Genomic DNA, 22,174 nt, shown 5'->3' on the forward strand with positions numbered 1-22,174 from the left:
GTGATTCAGAATACACGATAACGTTATGAAGACATCTTTCCAAAATTTCTCCAAGCTAGGACAAAGCCAGTACATATGAATGAGAGAGGCCTCGCCCCTTTTGCATTTATCACAAAGCGGACTGATGTTAGGGTAAAACCGAGATAATTTGGATTTAGACATATGGGCTCTATGAACAATCTTAAACTGTAAAAGGCAATGGCGAGCACAAAAAGAGGTTGAGTTAACCGATTTGAGAATTGAGTCCCAAGTCTCATCAGATAAGGAGGTATTTAAATCATGCTCCCATGTCATTTTAATTTTATCCACAGGGGCACGTCGTAGGGCTGCTAATTTATCACAAATAAATGATATTAAACCTTTACCTAGTGGATTAATAGAAAGAAATAAGTCCATAACATTTTTCTCAGGCATTTCAGGGAAGTTAGGGATTAGAGGAGTAATAAAGTGTCTAATTTGGAGATATCTAAAAAAATGAGCATTAGGCAGATTGAACTTAGCAGAGAGCTGTTGAAAAGAGGCGAAGTGATTATCAATAAAAAGATCTTCAAAATGTCTAATGCCCTTCCTATACCAATCATGGAAGGCTGAGTCATACGTAGTAGGTAAAAAAAAGGTGATTATGTAAGATAGGGCTAGAAAAGGAAAAACCATGGAACCCATAAAATTTCCTAAACTGAGCCCATATATGCAAAGTGTGTCTGACAAGAGGATTAACTATTAATCTGGACAAACTACTAGGGAGTACAGAGCCGAGAAGTGCAGAGATAGATAATTCTTTAGTGGAGCTCAACTCCATTGCCACCCAGTTAGGGCACTCGGGTTGGCCATGGAAAAAAGACCAAAAGGTAGCACAACGTATATTGGCTGCCCAATAATATAACGAAAGTTAGGTAAAGCCATGCCACCCTCTTTTTTAGATTTTTGGAGATAAACTTTGTTAATTCTAGAGCAGTGTATGGAAGGTTCAGTTGATTATTTCACAATAATGACTTGACCAAGTAATCACAATAAGAACATCACATAACATCAACAATATCTGCGAATTTGGAATAATGGCCTTCACTGCTTTGGGAGATTTTCTGCTTCTTTTACTTAATTTTCTATGCAGCAGTAGAAAACCGAATAGAAAAATTCTCTGCCACATCCCACTCCATTGCACTCAATAACAAAGGATCTAAAGCACTGAAAATATTCAAAATGTGAAATTACTAAACCAACTAACACATCTATGAATTGCAACCAGCAGCAGGAAGGGGTTGGGGATGGGAGGAGGAGAAGTATTTCCTATTCAATAATCCATAAAAAGTGCACATGACTGAAGGACAATAGATTGCAAAGGTATGAGGAAAAGATCCTTTAATCAAAAGCTATTTTGGGTAGTAGAAAACAAATGGGACAGAAATACCTCTGCTTCAATTTCCTTAACCAATTACTGAATGACCTTTCCTCAAATTCCTATCTCCCATTACTTGAATAGATAGATAGATAGATAGATAGATACTTTATTCATCCCCATGGGGAAATTCAACTTTTTTTTCCAATGTCCCATACACTTGTTGTAGCAAAACTAATTACATACAATACTTAACTCAGTAAAAAATATAATATGCATCTAAATCACTATCTCAAAAAGCATTAATAATAGCTTTTAAAAAGTTCTTAAGTCCTGGCGGTTGAATTGTAAAGCCTAATGGCATTGGGGAGTATTGACCTCTTCATCCTGTCTGAGGAGCATTGCATCGATAGTAACCTGTCGCTGAAACTGCTTCTCTGTCTCTGGATGGTGCTATGTAGAGGATGTTCAGAGTTTTCCATAATTGACCGTAGCCTACTCAGCGCCCTTCGCTCAGCTACCGATGTTAAACTCTCCAGTACTTTGCCCACGACAGAGCCCGCCTTCCTTACCAGCTTATTAAGACGTGAGGCGTCCCTCTTCTTAATGCTTCCTCCCCAATAAGCCACCACAAAGAAGAGGGCGCTCTCCACAACTGACCTATAGAACATCTTCAGCATCTCACTACAGACATTGAATGACGCCAACCTTCTAAGGAAGTACAGTCCACAAGTAAGGGTTTCATTTATCACCCCAAAGCCATAAATTTTAAGGACATCTTTGAACATTATGCTTTAATGGTCTGCACATACTTAATCTGAAATGCCTAGCTCATTACTTCCTCCAACCCCATTTTCACTCTTGCCCTTGAGCTTATTATTAAAAAAAGATTGGATAATAATAACAAGGTTGGAGAGCATGCCTTCTAAGGATAGGTTGAGTGAACTCTGCCTTTTCTACTTTGAGCAACGGAGGATAAGAGGTGACCTGATAGAGGTGTACAAGATAATGAGAGGCATTGATCACGTGGATAGTCAGAGGCTTTTCCTCAGGGCTGAAATGGCTAGCACGAGAGGGCATAGTTTTAAGGTGCTTGGAAGTAGGTACAGAGGAGATGTCAGGGGTAAGTTTTTTACTCAGAGTGGTGAATGCATGCAATGGGCTGCTGGCGGCAGTGGTGGAGGCGGATATGATAGGGTCTTTTAAGAGACTCCTGGATGGCTACACGGAGCTTAGAAAAATCAAGGGCTATCAGTAAAACCTAGGTAGTTCTAAGGTAGGGACATGTTTGGCACAGCTTTGTGGGCCGAAGGGCCTGTATTGTACCGTATGTTTTCTATGTTTCAGTATAAGAATAGAGATATCAGAAATTCACGGTAACACACACAAAATGCTGGAGGAACTCAGCAGGTCAGGCAGCATCCATGGAAGAACCACAGTCAGAAGTTTTGGGCTGAGATCCTTCAGCAGGACTGGAGAAAGGTCGGGTAGGGGATAGAGAAACACAAGGTGATAGGTAAAACCAGGAGGGGAGGTATGAAGTGTAGAGCTGGGGAGTTGATTGGTGAAAGAGATACAGGGCTGGAGGAGGAGTCTGATAGGAGAGAACTGAAGGTCATAGAAGAACAAAAAGGGGGGAAGGAGCCCCAGAGGGAGGTGATGGGCAGGCAAGGAGATACGGTGAGAGGGAAAAGGGGATGGGAAATGGTGAAGGGGGGGGGGGGGGTGGAATTACTGGAAGTTCAAGAAATCGATGTTCATGCCATCAGGTTGGAGGTTACCCAGATAGAATATAAGGTGTTGTTCCTCCAACCTGAGTGTGGCCTCATCGTGACAGTCGAGGAGGCTATGGATTGACATATTGGAATGGGAATGGGAAGTGAAATTAAAGTGGGTGGCCACTGGGAGATCCTGTTTCTTTTGGCAGACGGAGCATAGTTGCTCAGCAAAATGGTCTCCCAATTGATGTCAGGTCTCACTGATATACAGGAGGCTACACCAGGAGCGCCAGGCACAGTATATGGCCCCAACAGACTCACAGATGAAGTGTCGCCTCACCCGGAAGGACTGTTTGGGGCTCTGAATGGTAGTGAGGGAGGAGGTGTAGGGGCAGGTATAACACCTGAACCGCTTGCAAGGATAAGTGCCAGGAGGGAAATCATTGGGGAGGGATGAATGGACAAGGGAGTCTTGTAGGGAGTGATCTCTATGGAAAGCAGAAAGTGGGGGAGGGAAAGATGGGCTTGGTGGTGGAATCCCACCACCAAGGCCATCTCCAACATCGATTTCTTGAACCTGGTAATGTCCCCCACCCCTCCTTCACCATTCCCCATCCCCTTTTCCATTTCTTACCTATCTCCTGGCCCTCCCATCGCCACCCTCTGGTGCTCCTTTTTTTTCTTCCGTGGCCTTCTGTTCTCTTCTATCAGACTCTCCCTTCTCCAGCCCTGTATCTCTTTCACCAATCAACTTCCCAGCTCCTTACTTCATCCTTCCCTCTTCAGGTTTCACCTATCACCTCCCCTCCCCTCCCCACCTCTTAAATATACTCCTCATCTTTTTCTCTCCAGTCCTGCCAAAGGATCTTGGCCCAAAATGTCAACTGTATTTTTTTCCATGGATGCTGGTTGGCCTGCTGAGTTCCTCCAGCATTTTGTGTGTATTACTTGGATTTCCAGCAACTGCAAATCCAAGAAAATTGCTTGGATTTTCTCCTGTTTCAGAAATTCACAGGTTGAGAATGACATTCATCACAATGTCCAGAAAGTGAGAAGACCTGGATTGAAGGAATAGCTACAATGAAATTGTGATAATTAAAACATCTAGGGAAAGCTGGACAGAATCAAAAAAGAGTAATTGTGTTAATTAAAAATAAAGTACAGTGGCTGCTATATTGAAACATTATAAGGAAGATTATATTGTACATATAACGTGAGGCCTTGAGAGCAAACTCTTGTGCCAAATTTGTTCGGTTCACAACTAGGGCATGAATATTAAATATCTAAACATTTCTGAATAAACTCTTCTTGGGCTTCCAACTGGGTACAGATATCGATTTTAACTAGATCCCTGTTTTTAAATATTTCTGGTGTCTATTATCCCTAAAGTTTAACAAAGCTACTTTATTTCAAAAGTTCTGGTGTACATACAGTAAATTAAATCCCCTGAAATATCGTCTGAAAAGATCAGCTGTATCTGAACATAATTCAACAACTGTTACCAGTTTCAGTTTTACTTAAAAAGGTAAACAAAATTATCGACTTTAAGACTGATGTGTAATATCTATATATACCTGAAACTCTTTCTGCTGCCCAGTATTTACCAACAGTCTCTAATACCCATGCTTCCTTTCGGTCAGCAATTAGAAAGCTGTTGTAATATGTAAACGTAACTTCATCTTCCATGCAGTTTCCACCCTGTCCATATTTCTCTAGCAGATCAGTAAGAATATCGACTGCCTCCTCTGCTGTTTCAGAACGTTCAAGTCCAAGTCTACAAAAATGTACATAATCCACAAATAAGTACTTCCAAAAGACCAAACCAGCCTACATGATAACAAATTGACCTACAGATTATCATTGACCAGGTATTATTTCAAGTTAAAGCACTTGTGATACAAATAAATATAATTAATTTCAGTTAATAACTAAACAAATAGAATCAGAATCTGGCCTATGTCATGAAATTTGATATTTTGCAGCAGCAGTACAGTACATAATAATAAAAACTATAAATTACAATAAAAAGTATATCTAAAAATATTAAATAGTGCAAAAAGAAAGCAATACTGAAGTAGTGTTCAAGGGTCCATTGTCCATTCAGAAATAACAATGACACATTTTTAAATGTTATAATCATATGTATGAATATGATGTAGGGGTTATGTTATATTGGATTTATTTTCCTTAAGTCTTTGATAAATCGTCTTGTTATTGCTTTCTTCAGTATGTCCCTTTCTCAAATAAAGGTTTACCCTAGAAGGATCAAAAAGGCAATGCTATAAATTTCCAAAATGATACGAGAAGATCTGACAATTTTTGTCAATTAATTCCAACTATCTTTCAGCATACAGGAAGTCATCTGTGATTTTGTAAGGGATCGCTTTGGTGGACAGAGGTGGAAATTGGAAGAATTCAAGTATTGAATTCCAGAAATGATTGGCATAGATTTGAGAGACATCAACATGTTTCAAGTGGAAACCATAGAAAGGGTGAAGAGGAGACTTACAAGGATGTTGCCTGGAGTGGGGAGCATGCCTTATGAGAATAGGTTGAGTGAACTCGGCCTTTTCTCCTTGGAGCGACAGAGGATGAGAGGTGACCTGATAGAGGTGTATAAGATGATGAGAGGCATTGATCGTGTGGATAGTCCGAGGCTTTTGCCCAGGGCTGAAATGGCTAACATGAGAGGGCACAGTTTTAAGGTGCTTGGAAGTAAGTACGGAGGAGATGTCAGAGGTAAGTTTTTTACACAGGGAGTGGTGAGTGCATGGAATGGGCTGCCGGTGACGGTGGTAGAGGTGGAAACAATAGGGTCTTTTAAGAGACTCCTGGATGGCTACATGGAGCTTAGAAAAATAGAGGGCTATGGGTAAAGCTTAGGTAGTTCTAAGGTAGGGACATGTTCGGCACAGCTTTGTGGGCCGAAGGGCCTGCATTGTGCTGTAGGTTTTCTATGTTTCTATGTCTTTGGACAGGAAAGGATGGTCAGAAATGAGCCGTAATTTGCAAGACTGCATTGATCAAAATTGATGAAAGCAGTTCCAAAAGCATATCTAAATCAATAATTGATTCTGTTTTAAATATTAAATAGAATCAACATTACAAGTTTCTTAGAGTTAATTTCAATCAAGCTCAAGGTCAATCATCACCTCCACCAAGATTAAACCCAGTATTATACTCAAAAAGGAACGTAGCAATTAGGAACTTGGCTGTTGCCACTGCAGGAGATTAAGGTGGAAGGAAGCATCTTCGGCTTTGTGGTTCAGCTTCAGAAACTTGAAGTTGGATAGTTCTTAAGAAAATGTTGCCGAATTACCAACTACTTTAGAGATACATCTGTATGTTCTGGAGTAAGCAACAGTATCACATACTGTGGACTTAGAAAGCTCAATGGAGGCAAGATGGATGAATAGTTTAGTCCTTGCTGTCAGATAAAGGAACAAATGTGAAAAAAAATGGCAACAACAGGAAAGCATTAAAGTAAGTACATAAAGTACCTCTCCCACAAAGAATTATTCAACTTGGAGTAAAGTAATTCAAACCTTACTAAATCCATGCCCAATAGAGCTTCATTGTCATTTTGTTCTTCTTTTCCCCAGACTGCCTCATTGCCGATACATACTCCATGTTCATTGGCTCCCATTTCAGCCCCCCATAACCAAGATGGACGGCTCAGAACAACTGCATGCGTCTTTGCAACCTGATCAACCTGTATGTATGTACACTGAAAAATAAAGAATAACATTATCTTAATGCAGAAAGTGGATAGCTGATCATCTTTAGAGACAGCAAGTTTGTTTTCACTGAGATGTATGACTTCAAATGCATAGATGTACCTGGACAGGTGTCTTCCAAGCTTTAGAGTTATTCCAGGCTGATCACTGTAACATCTGACACATTATTTCTCAATATCACATTGCAAAATTTGCCAGAATGCCATACTCTTGCAGGGAAGATTGATTTATCTTCACACTACAGGAGTAGCCAGGGCAGGCACACCCATTTGCTTGGTTCACAGGATTCCCCAAATTGCATGACTTCATAGACAACACTAACACAATATTTTCAAATTAAGCATTTTGATGCTTATAATCAATAGATAAAGGGGAAAATGGAATATTGCCAAGGTTTTGCTCATGGAACCAAACCATTTAGAGCCGATATGGGGTTTCAAAAAAATATGAGAGGCATAGATTGAACAGACAATTAGAATCTTTTCCCCACAGTAGAAGTGTTGAACATCAGTGGATATGCGTTTAAAGATAGAGGAAGGAAGTTTAAAGTGATGTGAGGGTCAAGTTTTTACGCTGAAAGTTGTAGTTGCCTGGAAGGTAGGAGTGGAAGCAGGCAGTTTGGTGGATTTAAGAGGCTGTTAGATAGGTCGATGAATATGACCGGAATGAAGTAACATGTATGATACACAGAAGGACATTTATTGTACACTCAGTGGCCACTTTATTAGATATTTAAAAGGTATAAAAAAGACGTACTATCATTCAGGTGAATAACAAATTATGCATTTAAATGAAATACAGAACAGATTAAAATACTGCTAATACTACTACAGTACTATAAAACTGTGCATTTGTTCCTAACAGTTATGGACAGAGGCATTAATCTAACGTACACTGCCACGTCCTTTTGATTGACTCCAAATAAAAAACAGTGCAGACACCTGGTGCTGATAATGTACTGCCTTCATTGGTTTTCCTGCATAAAATCAAAATTTAAAAAATAGAAGTCACTAAAACACTGATTTTTGAATCAGCATATGTGAGCCCAAAATTAATAACATAACACGAGCGCACACAACTGGCACTATTTAAAAACTGTTTGTTCTGTAGTGTCTAACAGCCACACTAATAAATGCAACAGACACTAATTAGAAAAGTATGAAAAATACTGACTGAAAAATATGTAAATTATACCGAATGCTAATAATTGCCATTACACTAACAGTGATGTCATTTGGTGGACTATCATGCTGAAAAGAATGTGTTTGTACAAGCAAAAATGAAAATCTTTACTCCTAATTCCCAATGAGGAGTAAGGCTCTCAGTAAAATGGGATTTACCATACCTTCACTGGCAACTTTACCAGTTACACCTGCTCACTAATGCAAATACCTAATTAGTCATTCTTCACTCAAGAGGGTCCTAAGAGTGTGGAAAGAACTGCCAGTAGCAGTTGTCCACGTGAGCTTGATTTCAATGTTTAAAAGAGGTTTGGATAGGTACGTGAATAGTAGGGGTACAGAGGGCTGTGCAGGTCATTAGGAGTAGGCAGTTTAAATAATTTTTGGCATAGACTGCTTGGGCCAAAGGGCATGTTTCTGTGTTGTACTTCTCTATGACTCTATGTAGCAACAACTCAATGCACAAAAGCATGCAGACATGATTAAGAACTTCAGTTGTTCAGACCAAACATCAGAATGGAGGAAGAAATGTGATCTAAGTGACTTTGACTGTTGGTGCCATCTGGGGCAGTTTGAGTATTCCAGAAACTGCTGACCTTGTTAATGAGAGAGGTCAGGGGAGAATAGCTAGACTGATTCCAGCTAACAGGAAGGTGACAGTAACTCAAGTTATAGCAGTGGTGTTCCCAGGACTGTTTCAGAGTACACAGCACATCAATACTTGAAGTGAATTGGTTACAGCAGCAGAAGACAATGAACATACACTCAGTGGTCAGTTTGTTAGGTGCAGGGGATACCTAACACAGCGGCCATTTCAATACTCTGGGTAAAGCCATGCTTCTGACCACACTGCACTTTATTATCATGAAAAGAAATTTTATGCTTCTATGTTTATGATTGTTTTATAAGTATTTAGAAACTGAAAACATAAAGAAGTACTGAAAGACTGCATAAAAATATCTAAACTCTGCATTAGAGATTAAAAGATCATTACAGACATAATCCACATACAGTTTTCCTTAGATTAACAAAGATTGACTTAAAGATCTTACATCCATTCCTTCCATTAAAACTAATAGAGTAAACCAGTTGTGCTACCTCTTATCCAACACAGGATTCTATGTAACGTGCAAAATCAATTCTAGGTTATTTTACCTGAGTCCATACTTCAATAAAGAGATTTTAGCACTGACACGTACTCAACTTCTGGCAGTAAACCTTTAAAAGCAACCTCTGTATTTGTGCATTTTTAAGCAGGTATGCAGAAATGAAAAAGTTTCATTTACTGGAGCATTAAGTGCCAACACATACACTCCATAAAATCCAAGTTAAAGTTGTTTTTTTAAGGTGCTGAGCAAACATTTAATTAAATTGAAATCTATAATCACTTTCATTATGTGGAACCAGAGGTTGAACTTGAAGGCAAGCTAACTGGAGAGAGCTTATAAGAAGACAGTTAAACGGAATGACAAACAAGAGGAAATCTGCAGATGCTGGAAATCCAAGCAACACACACACACAATGCTGGAGGAACTCAGCAGGCCAGGCAGCATCTAGGGACAAAAGAGTACATTTGACATTTCAGGCTGAGACCCTTTAGCAGGACCGTTACACAGAATGATTGGATTGATGAGGTTTCCATAGGTATTAGCCAGAGAAGGCAAGACAGGCAGAGGTTGAAAGCTGAACAGGCAGACACTGTTAGTGCAACGCCATCACAGCTTGCAGCTTTCCAGAGGTCAGAGTTCAACTCCAGCACTGTTCTGTAAGGAGCCTCTGTACGTCCTCCCTGTGGAATGCGTGGGTTTCCTCCCACAGTCCAAAGACATACCAGGTCGGTTAATTGGTCATTATGAATTATCGCATGATTAGGTAAGGGAGAATCGGGTTTGTCAGAAGTTGCTGGGGCAGTGTGGCTCAAAGGGCTATAAGGACCTATCACTAAATAAATAAATAAGAAAATAAATTTTAGGATGAAATGATCAGACCAGGTAGGATATTTTGATCTTGCACTTCCTTAGTTTTAGTTAAAAATGTATACAGCCTTTTCATACTAAGTATATTCAACCATTTACTTGTCTAAGACTAATAAAGTGCATTAAAACCCTTCTAAGTAAAACTACTACAGAGGCCAAATAACCATCCCTGAACAGAGTTTGGTGTTAATCAGTAAAGTCTAAAATCTACTATATATGTATGTTGACGATCTTTAAAATCTATGGTTCTTTATTTTTAAAAAGTACAGCTTATTATCCTGTAATATAAATTTAAACTTTTTTAAAATTTTTCTACACTTATTAAAATCATGTAGGCATGTTTTAATACTGAATCTGAAAGTAAAGAAATCGCTCACCTCAACCTTGTCTCCTGGTTGATGGGTTGCGGCAGGAAAGAAAACAACTTCCTGGACTTCATCAGAAGGTCTGTCTGAGTTTTTTCCAAAAATTATCTGATTATCAACTGTTGCTGGAGGCAAAGCCACAAATGTGTCACAAGACCTTGGAGGATACTCGCTTCTGAAAGCCATACTAGAGAAGTATAATATAAAGAATAACAAGTAATTATGTACAATTTAATGCAAAAATATTGAATGGTTTTATTTCCAGTAGAAGAATCAATGTTCTGAAGTCACAGTAAATACTTTTCGTTGACCTAACTTGCGGATAGCAATATGTGAGATTAATTTCTTTTGAGTATTTTAAGCCCAGCATCATTTTTGCAATTTACCATAGAAAAACACAGTATAAAATGACTGTGCAGGCACACTTCAGCTTTTGGCTATATTATCCACCCACAGCTGTGAAATTCAGTTCAGCAGCATACATTTTGGAATACTGTGAATTCTGAATTGATTTGTGGGCTGAATGGCCTGTAATGCGTAAGTTCATTTTGCTGATAAATTTATTTCAAGATAGTTGCTAAATGATTTCTCCTTGTTTTTGCTACAGTTCTAACAGACAACCCCAACCTTAGACGGCACATACCCCTCATGTTTAAGGATATAGCAAGAATCTCAGCAGGCAATAAAGAGTTAAGAAAATCAAGATTGTTTGATAAATTTACCCCACCACTTAAGTTGCTATTTAAAAATCTAAATAGTTATGTTCAAAATTAAGTTCACTGAACCAAAGACTAAGAGACTGCAGACAGATGAAGGCAAAACCGATTACAAATTTAAATGGCATAAAAAGTACAAGACAAGAAAAAGTAAGTATACTATCTTAGTATTGAAGCTTAAACCCCTCAGTTTTAAGGATAGACTAAGAATCTAAATGCTTACTTGGTGTGAAGATAAGTACTACAACATTAACCATACAGTTTAAATTACCTACTAATGCTTAAATTGCAAACTTTTAAGTTTACCCTCACTGATGTTATACTAATTAATGCATAGTTGATGTATTGCCCTTCTTGAATAAGGTTATAATATTCACTACCTGATATTTTACGATACTATTTGCATATTTAAGGAGAATTGAAAAATCGTGGTCATAGCTGGTCAACCACCTCCTCTGATATACAATGGATTCTGATTAATTGGGTCATCTAATCAGGGCAGCCCTTATTTGGGACAGCTCTTAAGAAATTTCCTTTGTTTATTTGGGCCACTACTCCACTTAATTGGGATAGAACTGTTGCTGAACAGTTTCTAACTGGCGTCTGTCCCATGCACTTGTGTGACCATTAGACACTGCTCCCACCTTAGTGATCAGTTTTTATATAGCGTCACTTGCATGAGTTTGTGTTCAAAAAGCGGTAATTTTTGTCACTAATAGTTGGCAAGAAATAAGCTATAAGACAACTCAAAACAATTTTGTTCACTGCAGATTCAAGCATTCGGGTTTGGAGATGCGAGAAACGGCCGGGATTGAACATAAAACAATTTTGCTACTTCAACAAGTTAGGAACTGTGAAGAATTTGAAGGTATCAGCAATCACCTTGAATGTTACAATAAAAATGAAGATTTGGAGGATGCAACAGTTTCAACTAGTGTCAGTCACATATGTACCTGTATGGGCATTAGACACTACACTGTGCTTAATGTGAACTGTTTTTAAATCACGACAGTTGAGTATGCTTGTGTTATGCTGTTCATTTGGGCTGACCAACACCAAATTAAAAAGCAGTGAGTTCTGACATTACTTCATGCAGGAAGGCAATAAAGGCAGTCTATTATCTGCACTGGGTGTCTGTGCAGATTTTGTTGATATTTATTCAATCAAATGAACACTGTATGAATTCCTCCATTAATAAGCAGCTTTATAGTACTGTAGTAATGTTGGTAGTATTCTCGTTTTGTTCTGTATTTCATTTAAATACATAATTTATTACTCAGTTAATTGATAGTTTGATTTTAATACTATTTTCATAAACTTCAGCTAATTAGAACAGCTGTTTAATTAGACCAAAATGTACTAGTGCCAATGTGTCCCAATTAACTGGAATCCACTGTATTTCAATTGCCTAAGGAAATGTTGCTGAGGCTTTGAAGAAAGGTGGGGGGCTTCATCTATCTAGGAGATTTATGGAAAAGTTTTAAAAAATTACCTTATTGCATGAAACAGTCTATGAACAGGATGAAAGTTTGGAGGACCTTTTTGCCCTTGGAATGCAGGATTACACACCCTTAAAAGTAGAAGGTCAGGTTGATAAAGTAGTTTAAAACATACTGGATGGTTTCCATTATTAACTATAGGCATAAAATGAAAGTCTGGGTTACCCACACTGGCCCTTTCTACCCTTTGATCCAAAAGAAAATGGGATGAAAGTAAATCATCCTCCATCTCAAGGGACTGCTGGAGAAGAAATGGACGTTCAGATTCCTCTGCAGCTCAGAGCTCTGCAATTTAAATATTTCCAGCCAAAATGTACAATTTCACATTTTCCCATAATGTATTCCATTTGCCAGATCTTTGCTCACCCATCTATCCCATCCTTTAGTAGCTTCTATTTATCTTCTACACAATTTACAGCATATCTTTACATCATCGAGACATTTAGGAAATTTGGTGCCTTCATCCAAGTTATCTATATAAGTTGTAAAAGCTGAGGCTGTTCACTGTTTCCTAAGGCACACCTGTTCGTTACATTTTGAGAACCAAGAAAAATAACTTTTTAAAAAAGTACTTAAACATAAACCTGCATAACCTGTAAGATTAAAGAATATTTCTGTAAATGAGATTAGTTTGGGTTATTCTTTTTCAATTCGCACAGTGAAGTCAGGATAAATGGTTGTAATTTTTCTTACATTCTAAGACTTTGAAGTCCAACTGGTGTGACCATAGGGAGCTTATCATGCAAGTCAACATTTGGCCGAGTCATAGTTTGTTCATCTGCTCGAGTCCACGGTGCCATCAGTACCTGACCGCCGCAACTCAACAATAACAGCTAACCTTTCATTATGGCTTGTAACTTCTGCACACTATCCAAACACATAACCCACACACAGCATGTGCATAAAATTAAAGCCAACTGCAGCAGGTTCTCAGCAGGAAGAGTGTAAGAAGATTTGAAAAACAGCCATGCAGCTGTGGGTCATGATGCCCAACCTTAAAAGAACATACTCTTGACATGAGCATCAGCCATCTAGCCAGGCCAGCACGCTGACAGAAAGCAAAGACCTCAGGCAGAGTGGGATTTCAGGGATCACAAGTGCTGTCAGAGAACAACTCCATTTCCAGCAATATTTCTGCAACACTCTCAAACATTGTTAATCACAGGCAACAGCAACAGCATTCTGAGCTTGCCTGTGATGAATCTGACCTTGCAAGATAGAAAAACAAATTTGTCATGCTGACCTCTGAGAATGGGTGGTTGATGGTGCAAACCAGACATCTTTCAAAGTTTGTCAAAGTTCCAAATGACATGCCGAATATTCGCAAAGTTTTAAGAAAGTAGAGGCGCTGCTTTGATTTCTTCGTAATTTAGAAGATTGAGGGGGGATCTTATTGAAACATATAAAATTCTAAAGGGATTGGACAGGCTGGATACAGGAAGATTATTTCTGATGTTGGGAAAGTCCAGAACGAGGGGTCACAGTTTAAGGATAAAGGGGAAGCCTTTTAGGTCCGAGATGAGGAAAAACTTCTTCACACAGAGAGTGGTGAATCTGTGGAATTCTCTGCAACAGGAAACAGTTGAGGCCGGTTCATTGGCTATATTTAAGAGGAAGTTAGATATGGCCCTTGTGGCTAAAGGGTATGGCGAGAAAGCAGGTACAGGGTTCTGAGTTGGATGATCAGCCATGATCCTACTGAATGGCGGTGCAGGCTCGAAGGGCCGAATGGCCTACTCCTGCACCTATTTTCTATGTTTCTAAGTAATGACACTTTACGTGCTGGACACAGAACAGATACTCTGAAATGACAACACCGAGAATTTCGGGCCGAGCCCCTTCAACAGGACTGGTATCTATGGAGGGAAATAAGCAGTGGCCAGACCTGATGGAAGTCTCGGCCGGAAACGAGGATTACTTATTCCCCTCCACAGGTGCTGCCCGACCTGATGAGTTCCAACAGCTTTTTGTAGGTTGCTCTGGATTTCCACCATCTGCAGAATCTCTTGTGTTTATTTTCAACTTACCTGCTAGTAATTACCTGCTGATTCTGGCGAATTAACACACAGTGTTGGTATTGTTGATCTTCCGCCACTGATCGCCGATGACGATCATACTGTCAATCAAAGGTCAGCTTCCGCTCTCACCCGGTAGTGATCCCGGCGCGTGGGCTTCTGGGATTGTAGTCTGAGAGGGTCAGCGGTGAGACAATTCCTCTCCTTCCCTTTGGTCGTTGTGGGGCGGCTCTATTCACCATGGGGAAATCATTCGCCAATTTCATGTGCAAAAAGGATTTCCATCCTGCCTCCAAATCCAACATCAAAAAGGTGAGTCGGCGCGGGCCGGTTACGCTCCGCTGTCAGTTGTGGGGAAGGGGGATTACGGCCTCCCGGGGAAGGAGCTCAACCACTTCCACAACCCGCTGTTCCGTCGGCAGTTGTTGCTCCATATTCCAGCGTCTGTAGTCTCTTGTGTCACCAAGTAGCACATCTGTGTAAACACGGACATGGGCTTGAGGATTATTTTTCATCTCTGTACTCCTTTAACTACAGCTTAAAGTTTGTTTAAAAATATAACTGTTGTAAAAGTTAACCTGGGCGTCGTTCCGCAAGCTATACTTTGAATTTTTGCCAGTGTCGTCCTTTGACCTGTGTTAGATTCGCATCACCGAACAAATGATCCTCCATGAAATACCTACAGATTTCATTGCTTTCGTTAGTCACCTCAAAATGTACAAACCTGCGGGGTGGGGGCGGAGAGGCAAGTCATGCTCGATCCTGCGGCAAGGGGTATCTATGGTGACGGTCAGTAGGGTTGAATTTTAAAAAGCACAGAGCGAGCTTATTGCTATGTAAGAAGATGGTTTGATCAGGAATTAAGTTGTAACTTGGAGTTTGTAATTTCTAAACAGTTATTTTTGGGATAAACTCAAATCGTCTGGAACATAGAAATTTTGGAGGATTGGATGATACTGAAGATAAATGTAAAAGGGCGGCTGCGCAATTTTAAGTAAAGTTACTTTTTAATATGGGAGTTAAACGTAGTAATCAAGAGTAGTAAATCCAGCTATTTATGCAGACTGGTTCCTGGGAGACTTGGTCTACTGTGAAATTTGCATTCACACAGTAAATGGAAGAAAATATTTTGGGATGGATTGAGCGGAGATGAAAGAAGCTAAATATGCAGTGTTTGGCACTCTGATATGCAGCAAGCTCATCACAAATGAACTTTAACCTTTCCTCTGCAGTAAAGTGCTGCATATTCTGCCGTCTGGCCATGCCACGAATAGGAATAGAGAACATAAAACAGTACAGTATAGCACGGTGATGTTCACTCTTGATGTGCTGACCTTTAACCTAACCCATGATCAGTGTAACCTTCCCTCCTACACAGCCCATGACCCTCCATTTTTCTTACATCCATTTGCCTACCTAAGAAATTCTTAAATGTCCTTATTATATCAAACTCTGCCACCACGCTCCTGCAGTGCATTCCAGGCACTTAATACTTTGTTTAAAAAAAGTCTACCTCTAACATCTTCCCTAACTTTCCTGCACTCTTGTTAAAAAGATGTCCTCTGGTATTAGTCATTGCGACGCTGGAAAAAGCACTGTACCTCTGCAGCTTAAAATCTTATACACCTGTATCAAGTTGCCTGTCGTCGTCCTTTACTCTGCAGAGAAAATCCCAAACTCACTCAACCTTTCCTCATAAGACGTGTTCACTAATTCTGAAGTATGGTCTCAACCCAAAACATTGTCTGTAGATGCTGCCTGACTGCTGAATTCCTCCAGCATTTTGTGAGTTGCTTTGAGTTTCCACCATCTGCGGAATTTCTCGTGTTTACCAACCTGAGTAAATCTGCTCTGCACCTTTCAGAACCTCCACATCATTCCTGTAATGAGGTGACAGTAAATTTACTCCATTTCTGTAGTTGACCATTAGCATGATAATTTATTGAAGTCTTCTGTGTTTTAATGCGTCTTAGGCCTGATTTCCATTTTTGAAACATTCTAAAACTCGTATCTTTTATTCCATTTTGTTTCTCTGACTTTGACCTTGTGCCTTTTGTTCAGCTCCAGCATTGATAGCCTTTGCAGTTCCATCTCTAGTTTCTCCTGCTCCCTCTTTCCCTTTATTACCATCAGTAAAACTAACACTTAACAAAGCTTTTAGTCACACTAATGGTTTTTTTCCAACTTTGATGTCAATGGATTTCTTCATAAATCTGTAAAATTGTTTCGGTAGTTGTTCCTACATTAAAGGCACCATTTAAATGCCATTTGTTTTTGGGCATCCTTTAGATTAGTATAAAATATGTGGGAACTTTGTCACTTAGATATATCAGAATTGTAGTTAATAGATGCAACTTGTAAGAAGAGTTAATTCTAATCAGGGGCAGTCTATTTCAATTTGACTGTTGAACTATCTGACTGATAAATATAAAACTTTGTAACCTTGCAAAGAAGGAGCCCACAATAACAAGTGCGAATCCTACTCCTGAATCAGATTTGTTATCACTGTCTTATTTGATGTGAAATTCATTGCTTTGTAGCAGCAGTACTATGCAAAGACATAAAATTATTGTAAATTATAAAATAGTGCGCACAAATATAACAGCAAGGTAGTGTTCATGAGTTTATTTCCTACTCTGAAAACTCTGGTCATGGCGGGGGAGGGAGGGGGATAAGCTGTTTCTGGATTGTCCACTGATCCCTTAATGAGGACTGCTCTGTTTCCAAAGGCACTAAACTGCCATTAAATGTGAGCAGTGACCAAATTTATGTGCATCTTATTTTGAGGTATGGATGGCAGAACAAAAAATTTCATACGAGAAGAAGAAACAAGAAGAATTAATGCAGCAGTACATAAAAGAACAAGAAGTATATGATAACAGGTATGAAATTGTATTTATTTTGCTTTTTTATCAATTCTTAATTGTAAATGTCAAATTTTCATTCTGACACTTAATGCTAAGTTTTTCATCTTGGTTTTATGTGCAGTGTGCACACAAACAACACCCCCTCCATTGCTTTGAATTGTATTCAAAGAGGAATCTAGAGAATATATTGAAATATCCTATGCACCTTGTCAGTGCAAGTGCCCTATCAGTTTAGCTGAAATTCTTTAATAAAAAATGTTTTATTGAAATAGTTGGCCAAGCTTCTGGTATTACCCACATAATAGATCCACTTTCTGTTTCTGCTTCTATCAGCTTCCTCATCATCGCCCCGTCCCTCCTCCAACATTCTCCAGTGCACTAGCAGTGGACTTCATCCATGTGGAAATACTCTCAGGACTGTAGGTATTTCAAATGGACTAAAATACCAGCCCACTTGAGTCCCATTTAAAAAGTGTTTTATTAAAATTCCATTAAGTTGAATGTTACAGAATCATAGAGTACAGCATGGAAACAGGCCCTCAGCCCAACTTCTCAATGACCAGGGCCATTTGCCCATCTTTCTGAAGAAATAAATTGCTCTGGTAGAATTAGTTTTCCATGGCCAGAGAGGTGGTTCAGCATTAATCAAGACTATTACTCAAGCAAGACACTTTGGATGTTACAAATATAAAATAAATAGTGGCTCCAGAAACTCAACTTTAATCTGGTGCTTGCTCTCTGGAGTTTGGATTTCTATTAGTGACCGCATAGGCTTTCAATTTGGTCAAAAACATGTTCTGGTTGATAGGTTAATTAGCTTCTGTAAATTGCCCCTAATGTGTTGATAAGTGTTATGCTTGAGGGTGGAGTTGATGGGAGTGTGGGGATAATAACTAGGATTAATATAGTATGAGTGTTCAAAGGTTCATTTATTATCAAAGTATGTGCCATACACAACTCTGAGATTCATCTTCTCCAGATAGCCACAAGACAAAGAAAGAACAGGAAAGCCATTCAGAAAGAAACATTAAACCCACACCCACCACTCAAAAAAGAATGGCATCCTGATCAACCCCTCAAAACCCCCTCCCCCTCACAAAAACAGAACCAGAACATCGACTCTCAAATAACTCCTCCTCACATAAAAAAACAACAAGAACATCAAGCCCCCTCCCCTCGCACAACAAAACAGAAAAGGAACAGGCGATTTAAAAAAAAACACAATATAAAAATCAGAAATCTGAAACAGTCCACAGTCCATAAACACAGAACTACGGTACCATCCTCCAATATCACCAGTGTTCATCAAAAGACAAGGACACCTCATGAGGCAGAGGCCAACCCGCCTACCACTGCGAGCCATACAGTGATAGGCCGCTCATAGACAAGGCAGGCAGTCAGTGCTGAACTCTTGCTCGCCTTCCGCATTCACTTTGATCTTTAAATCTTCCTCAGTGTGTTAAACGGTGAAATGGAGTTGAACATCAGCTTGCATCCCGTCTCTTCACATCAAGGCTGTCCAAGTACATGATCCCTTCCTGGAATCTTCCGAGACAGCAAAGTGCTGGATCACTCAGTCGTTCTCTAAACTGTAAATCACAGGCTCTACCAGCTTGAGAAACACATTTAAGATGAAAAACCAGACGTAAAAGAAATAAAATAGATATTTTCATGTGTTATCTGGAAGTTGTTGACTGAGGGAGTGTTGTATGTAGGCGCCATCGTGACCGGACAGAGATTCGATGATCAGCAAGGACTTAGTGAGTCAAAGGGCCTGATTCCATGCTGTCTGACTAGAAAATGCTTGAAGTTCTCAAATTAGACAGAATGAATGGAGAAGAAATCAGACTTCAAAAATTTGGTCAGTGACTTTTGATCTGTGTATTTCAAGGTGAAAAATTTAATCTTGCTGCTCAGAAATGCAAAATTTATAATTTAAGAATGAAATAGGAAATATAAATTGAAGTACATGATTCTAAAAGGAATACAAGAATAGAGGGAGCTTGTGTATATGTGCAATGTTAATTTAAAATGGCAATGCAGGTTGAGAAAATGATTAAAAAGGTTTATTGAATAGGCTTTATAAATAGAGATGAAGTCATGATGAAACATAACACTCCATTTCTGGATGTCACACTTAAGGAAAGTTGGAACTGCTTTAGAGAAAGTGTAGAAGGGATTCATTAAAATTATTTCAAGGACTTGTAATGTGAACAGACTGCAAAAATGGGGTTGTTTTCACTGATAAACAGGAAGCTACAAGAGAAACAGATATATAGGATGTATACAAGTCGTGAGAAGAAAAACAAAGGATCTTGGAATGATGATCGGCAGTAGAGCTGAAACTGACATCATGAAATCCTTCTTGCTGAGCAAGTAATTTGGGATTGGAATGCCCTCTTGGGTAGTGTTAGAGACAGTTTAATTGTAATCAAAAGGAAGATGGGTAAGTAGGGCTCTTGTATCTTCTGCCTGATGAATATCTGGGGTGAGTGGGATCTTAGATAATGCTGGCTGCCTTACTGAGGTGATGAGAAATGTAGACAGAGAGGCTGGTTTCTGTGATGTGCTGAGCTGTGTGCACAACTCAGCACTTTCCCGTCGTCGCGGGCAGTGCAGTTACCATGTCAAGCCGAAATGCACTGATGGATGCTTTCTGTGGTGCATCAATAAAAATTGATAGGGTCGATGGCGAAATGCCAATGAGTAAGTACAAGTGTTGGTGAACTTTTTGACAGTGATGTCTGTGTGGATGGGCCAAGATATTGGTGATGTTCACTCCTAGGAACTTGAAGCTCTCAAACCATTCAGCCCCAACAGGAGCATATGTGTGGCCCTCCCTCTCTGAAGTCAATGACCAGCTCTTTTGTTTTGCTGACATTGAGGGAAACGTTGTCATGACACCATGCCACCAGGCTGCCTCTCTCCATCCTGTACTCCCAACTCATCATTAGTTTAGGTGGGGCCACTACGGTAATATCAATCAGCAAACGTAGATGGAGTTAGAGCCGAATCTGGCCACACGGTCATGAATGTATAAGGAGTAGAGGACTGAGGACACAGTCTTGTGGGGTGCCAGTGTTGAAAATAATTATGGTGGAGGAGTTGCTGCCTATTAGAGATTGCAAAGGGAGGAATTGAAACCCAGGTTTAAAAGTTTGGAACTCAGTTTGCTTGGAAATATAATGTTGAAAGCAAAGATGTAGTCAATAGACAACGATCTTTACTGTCGAGATACTGTAGTGATGAGAGTAGGGCCGGGGACGGTATCCACCATAGACCTGTTTTGCAGTAGGTGAATTGCAGTGGCTCGAGGTTTTCTGAGAGGCTGGAGTTAATGCATGCCATGACCAACCATTTGGTGGATATCAGAGCCACTGGGTGGTAGTCATTAATAGAAATTTTTGTACAGAGAATATTGTGGGGAAGAGCATAGCAATAGACACCATTAATTGCAGATATCCATTGGAGAAGTTGGATTTTATCCAAAGCAGGGTGAGAATGTGGAAATCACTAGCACAGGGGCTGATTGAAGCAAATATCAATGGAATTAGGGGGAAGCTGGGAAAGCATATGAGGGAGAAGGGAAAACTGAATTCAGATTTAACTGGAGCATAAATTCTGTCATAGACTGGTTGGGAAAATAACCTTTCTCAGTGTAATTTTGTGTAAATAAAGATGTTTTAAAAACAAATTTATCTAGTATTGATTCTGTGCTCTAAAGACTTCAAACCCACAGTAGCAGTTTACAAATTAACTTTTTTTCAGATTACTTATGGGTGATGAACGTGTTAAGAATGGGCTTAACTTTATGTATGAAGCACCTCCAGGAGCAAAGACAGGTAAGAGCTAATTAAGTTTTAAATTATTTCACAAATTTCTTGAGAGAGACTGCTCCAATCTCCCCATTTTTTGATTTTGAACTTTATCATTGTGGAGTACTGAAAGCTAACTAAATTTTCTTTATTTTTCTTCAAATGACTAATAATCAAGAAAATAAAGAGGTAAGAAAATCAAAATTTAATATCTTTACCTCACCATTTAAGATAATACTTAAAAATCTGAAGAGTTATTTTGAAAAGAAGTAACATGAGTGAAATATGTGTGATTGCAGACAGAGGAAGGTGAGACCGAATACAAATTTGAGTGGCAGAAAGTTGCTCCCCGAGAAAAGTAAGTACAGTACAATTTTTCATGGCGGAAAGCACTCTGGCTAGCATCTCTCATTTGAAGGATGCAGCATTAAGATGCTTGAAAATCTATTAGAATTCAAAAAAAAACTATGATTTAAAAACTAAAATTAATTTAAAATGCTAGCAATAATTAAAAACCTTAACCAAAGCTAATTTAAAATTTTCTTTGCCTCCTAATCTCCAGTGGAGTTAATGGCATCTTAGATCTGTTGCAAAGTCTAACCTGGAAGAGGGCCTGAGTGAAGATTTCCCCCACTTGTAATACCAAGGAGTACCAGCAAAATTGGCTACTCTATCGGTCTCTGTGTGAAATCCAACAATAAAGCTCAAAGATGTAACATCATTGGTCCCCTCAGTGCAAATATGTGACTCATCTCTTTAAATAGCTGAATTACCAGCTACAAGCAGAAAGATTTGGCCTAATTTTTTTTGCATTGTTCTCCATATTCTCTCCATAATACCAATATGAAATATATTCCTTCAGGATAACATTCCCTCGTTCTGGAAGTCTCTCCAGTACTTCAGGCATGGTGCATTCCTGCACCAGCTCTACAATCTTACATTAATTTTC

General features: G+C 39.3%; 2 protein-coding genes across 4 annotated transcripts in view; one reads left to right on the forward strand and one right to left on the reverse strand.

Annotated features, from left to right (window-relative positions):
• Positions 1-14,671, reverse strand: part of scrn3 (secernin 3) — a 30,855-nt gene extending 16,184 nt beyond the window's left edge. Inside the window, exons 1-5 of one of the 3 annotated variants that reach the window (XM_073047196.1) lie at positions 14,556-14,575; positions 12,522-12,599; positions 10,326-10,500; positions 6,600-6,781; positions 4,629-4,828 (exon numbers count right to left, since the gene is read on the reverse strand). In XM_073047196.1, coding sequence (XP_072903297.1) covers positions 4,629-4,828; positions 6,600-6,781; positions 10,326-10,499 — 556 coding nt within the window. In that variant the 5' untranslated portion in view covers position 10,500; positions 12,522-12,599; positions 14,556-14,575. Of the gene's footprint in view, positions 1-4,628; positions 4,829-6,599; positions 6,782-10,325; positions 10,501-12,521; positions 12,600-14,555 lie in introns of all 3 variants that reach the window. The other 2 variants (XM_073047193.1, XM_073047194.1) reach the window with 2 other exon arrangements.
• A 17-nt stretch (positions 14,672-14,688) lies between these two features.
• cirsr (corepressor of RBPJ and splicing regulator) overlaps positions 14,689-22,174 on the forward strand; it is a 32,641-nt gene continuing 25,155 nt past the window's right edge. Inside the window, exons 1-5 of the mRNA XM_073047197.1 lie at positions 14,689-14,855; positions 17,331-17,425; positions 21,179-21,252; positions 21,404-21,414; positions 21,525-21,583. Coding sequence (XP_072903298.1) covers positions 14,784-14,855; positions 17,331-17,425; positions 21,179-21,252; positions 21,404-21,414; positions 21,525-21,583 — 311 coding nt within the window. The 5' untranslated portion in view covers positions 14,689-14,783. The remainder of the gene's footprint in view (positions 14,856-17,330; positions 17,426-21,178; positions 21,253-21,403; positions 21,415-21,524; positions 21,584-22,174) is intronic.

This window comes from Hemitrygon akajei, chromosome 5 (assembly GCF_048418815.1).
Source record: "Hemitrygon akajei chromosome 5, sHemAka1.3, whole genome shotgun sequence".
NCBI classification, from domain to species: Eukaryota; Metazoa; Chordata; class Chondrichthyes; order Myliobatiformes; family Dasyatidae; genus Hemitrygon; species Hemitrygon akajei.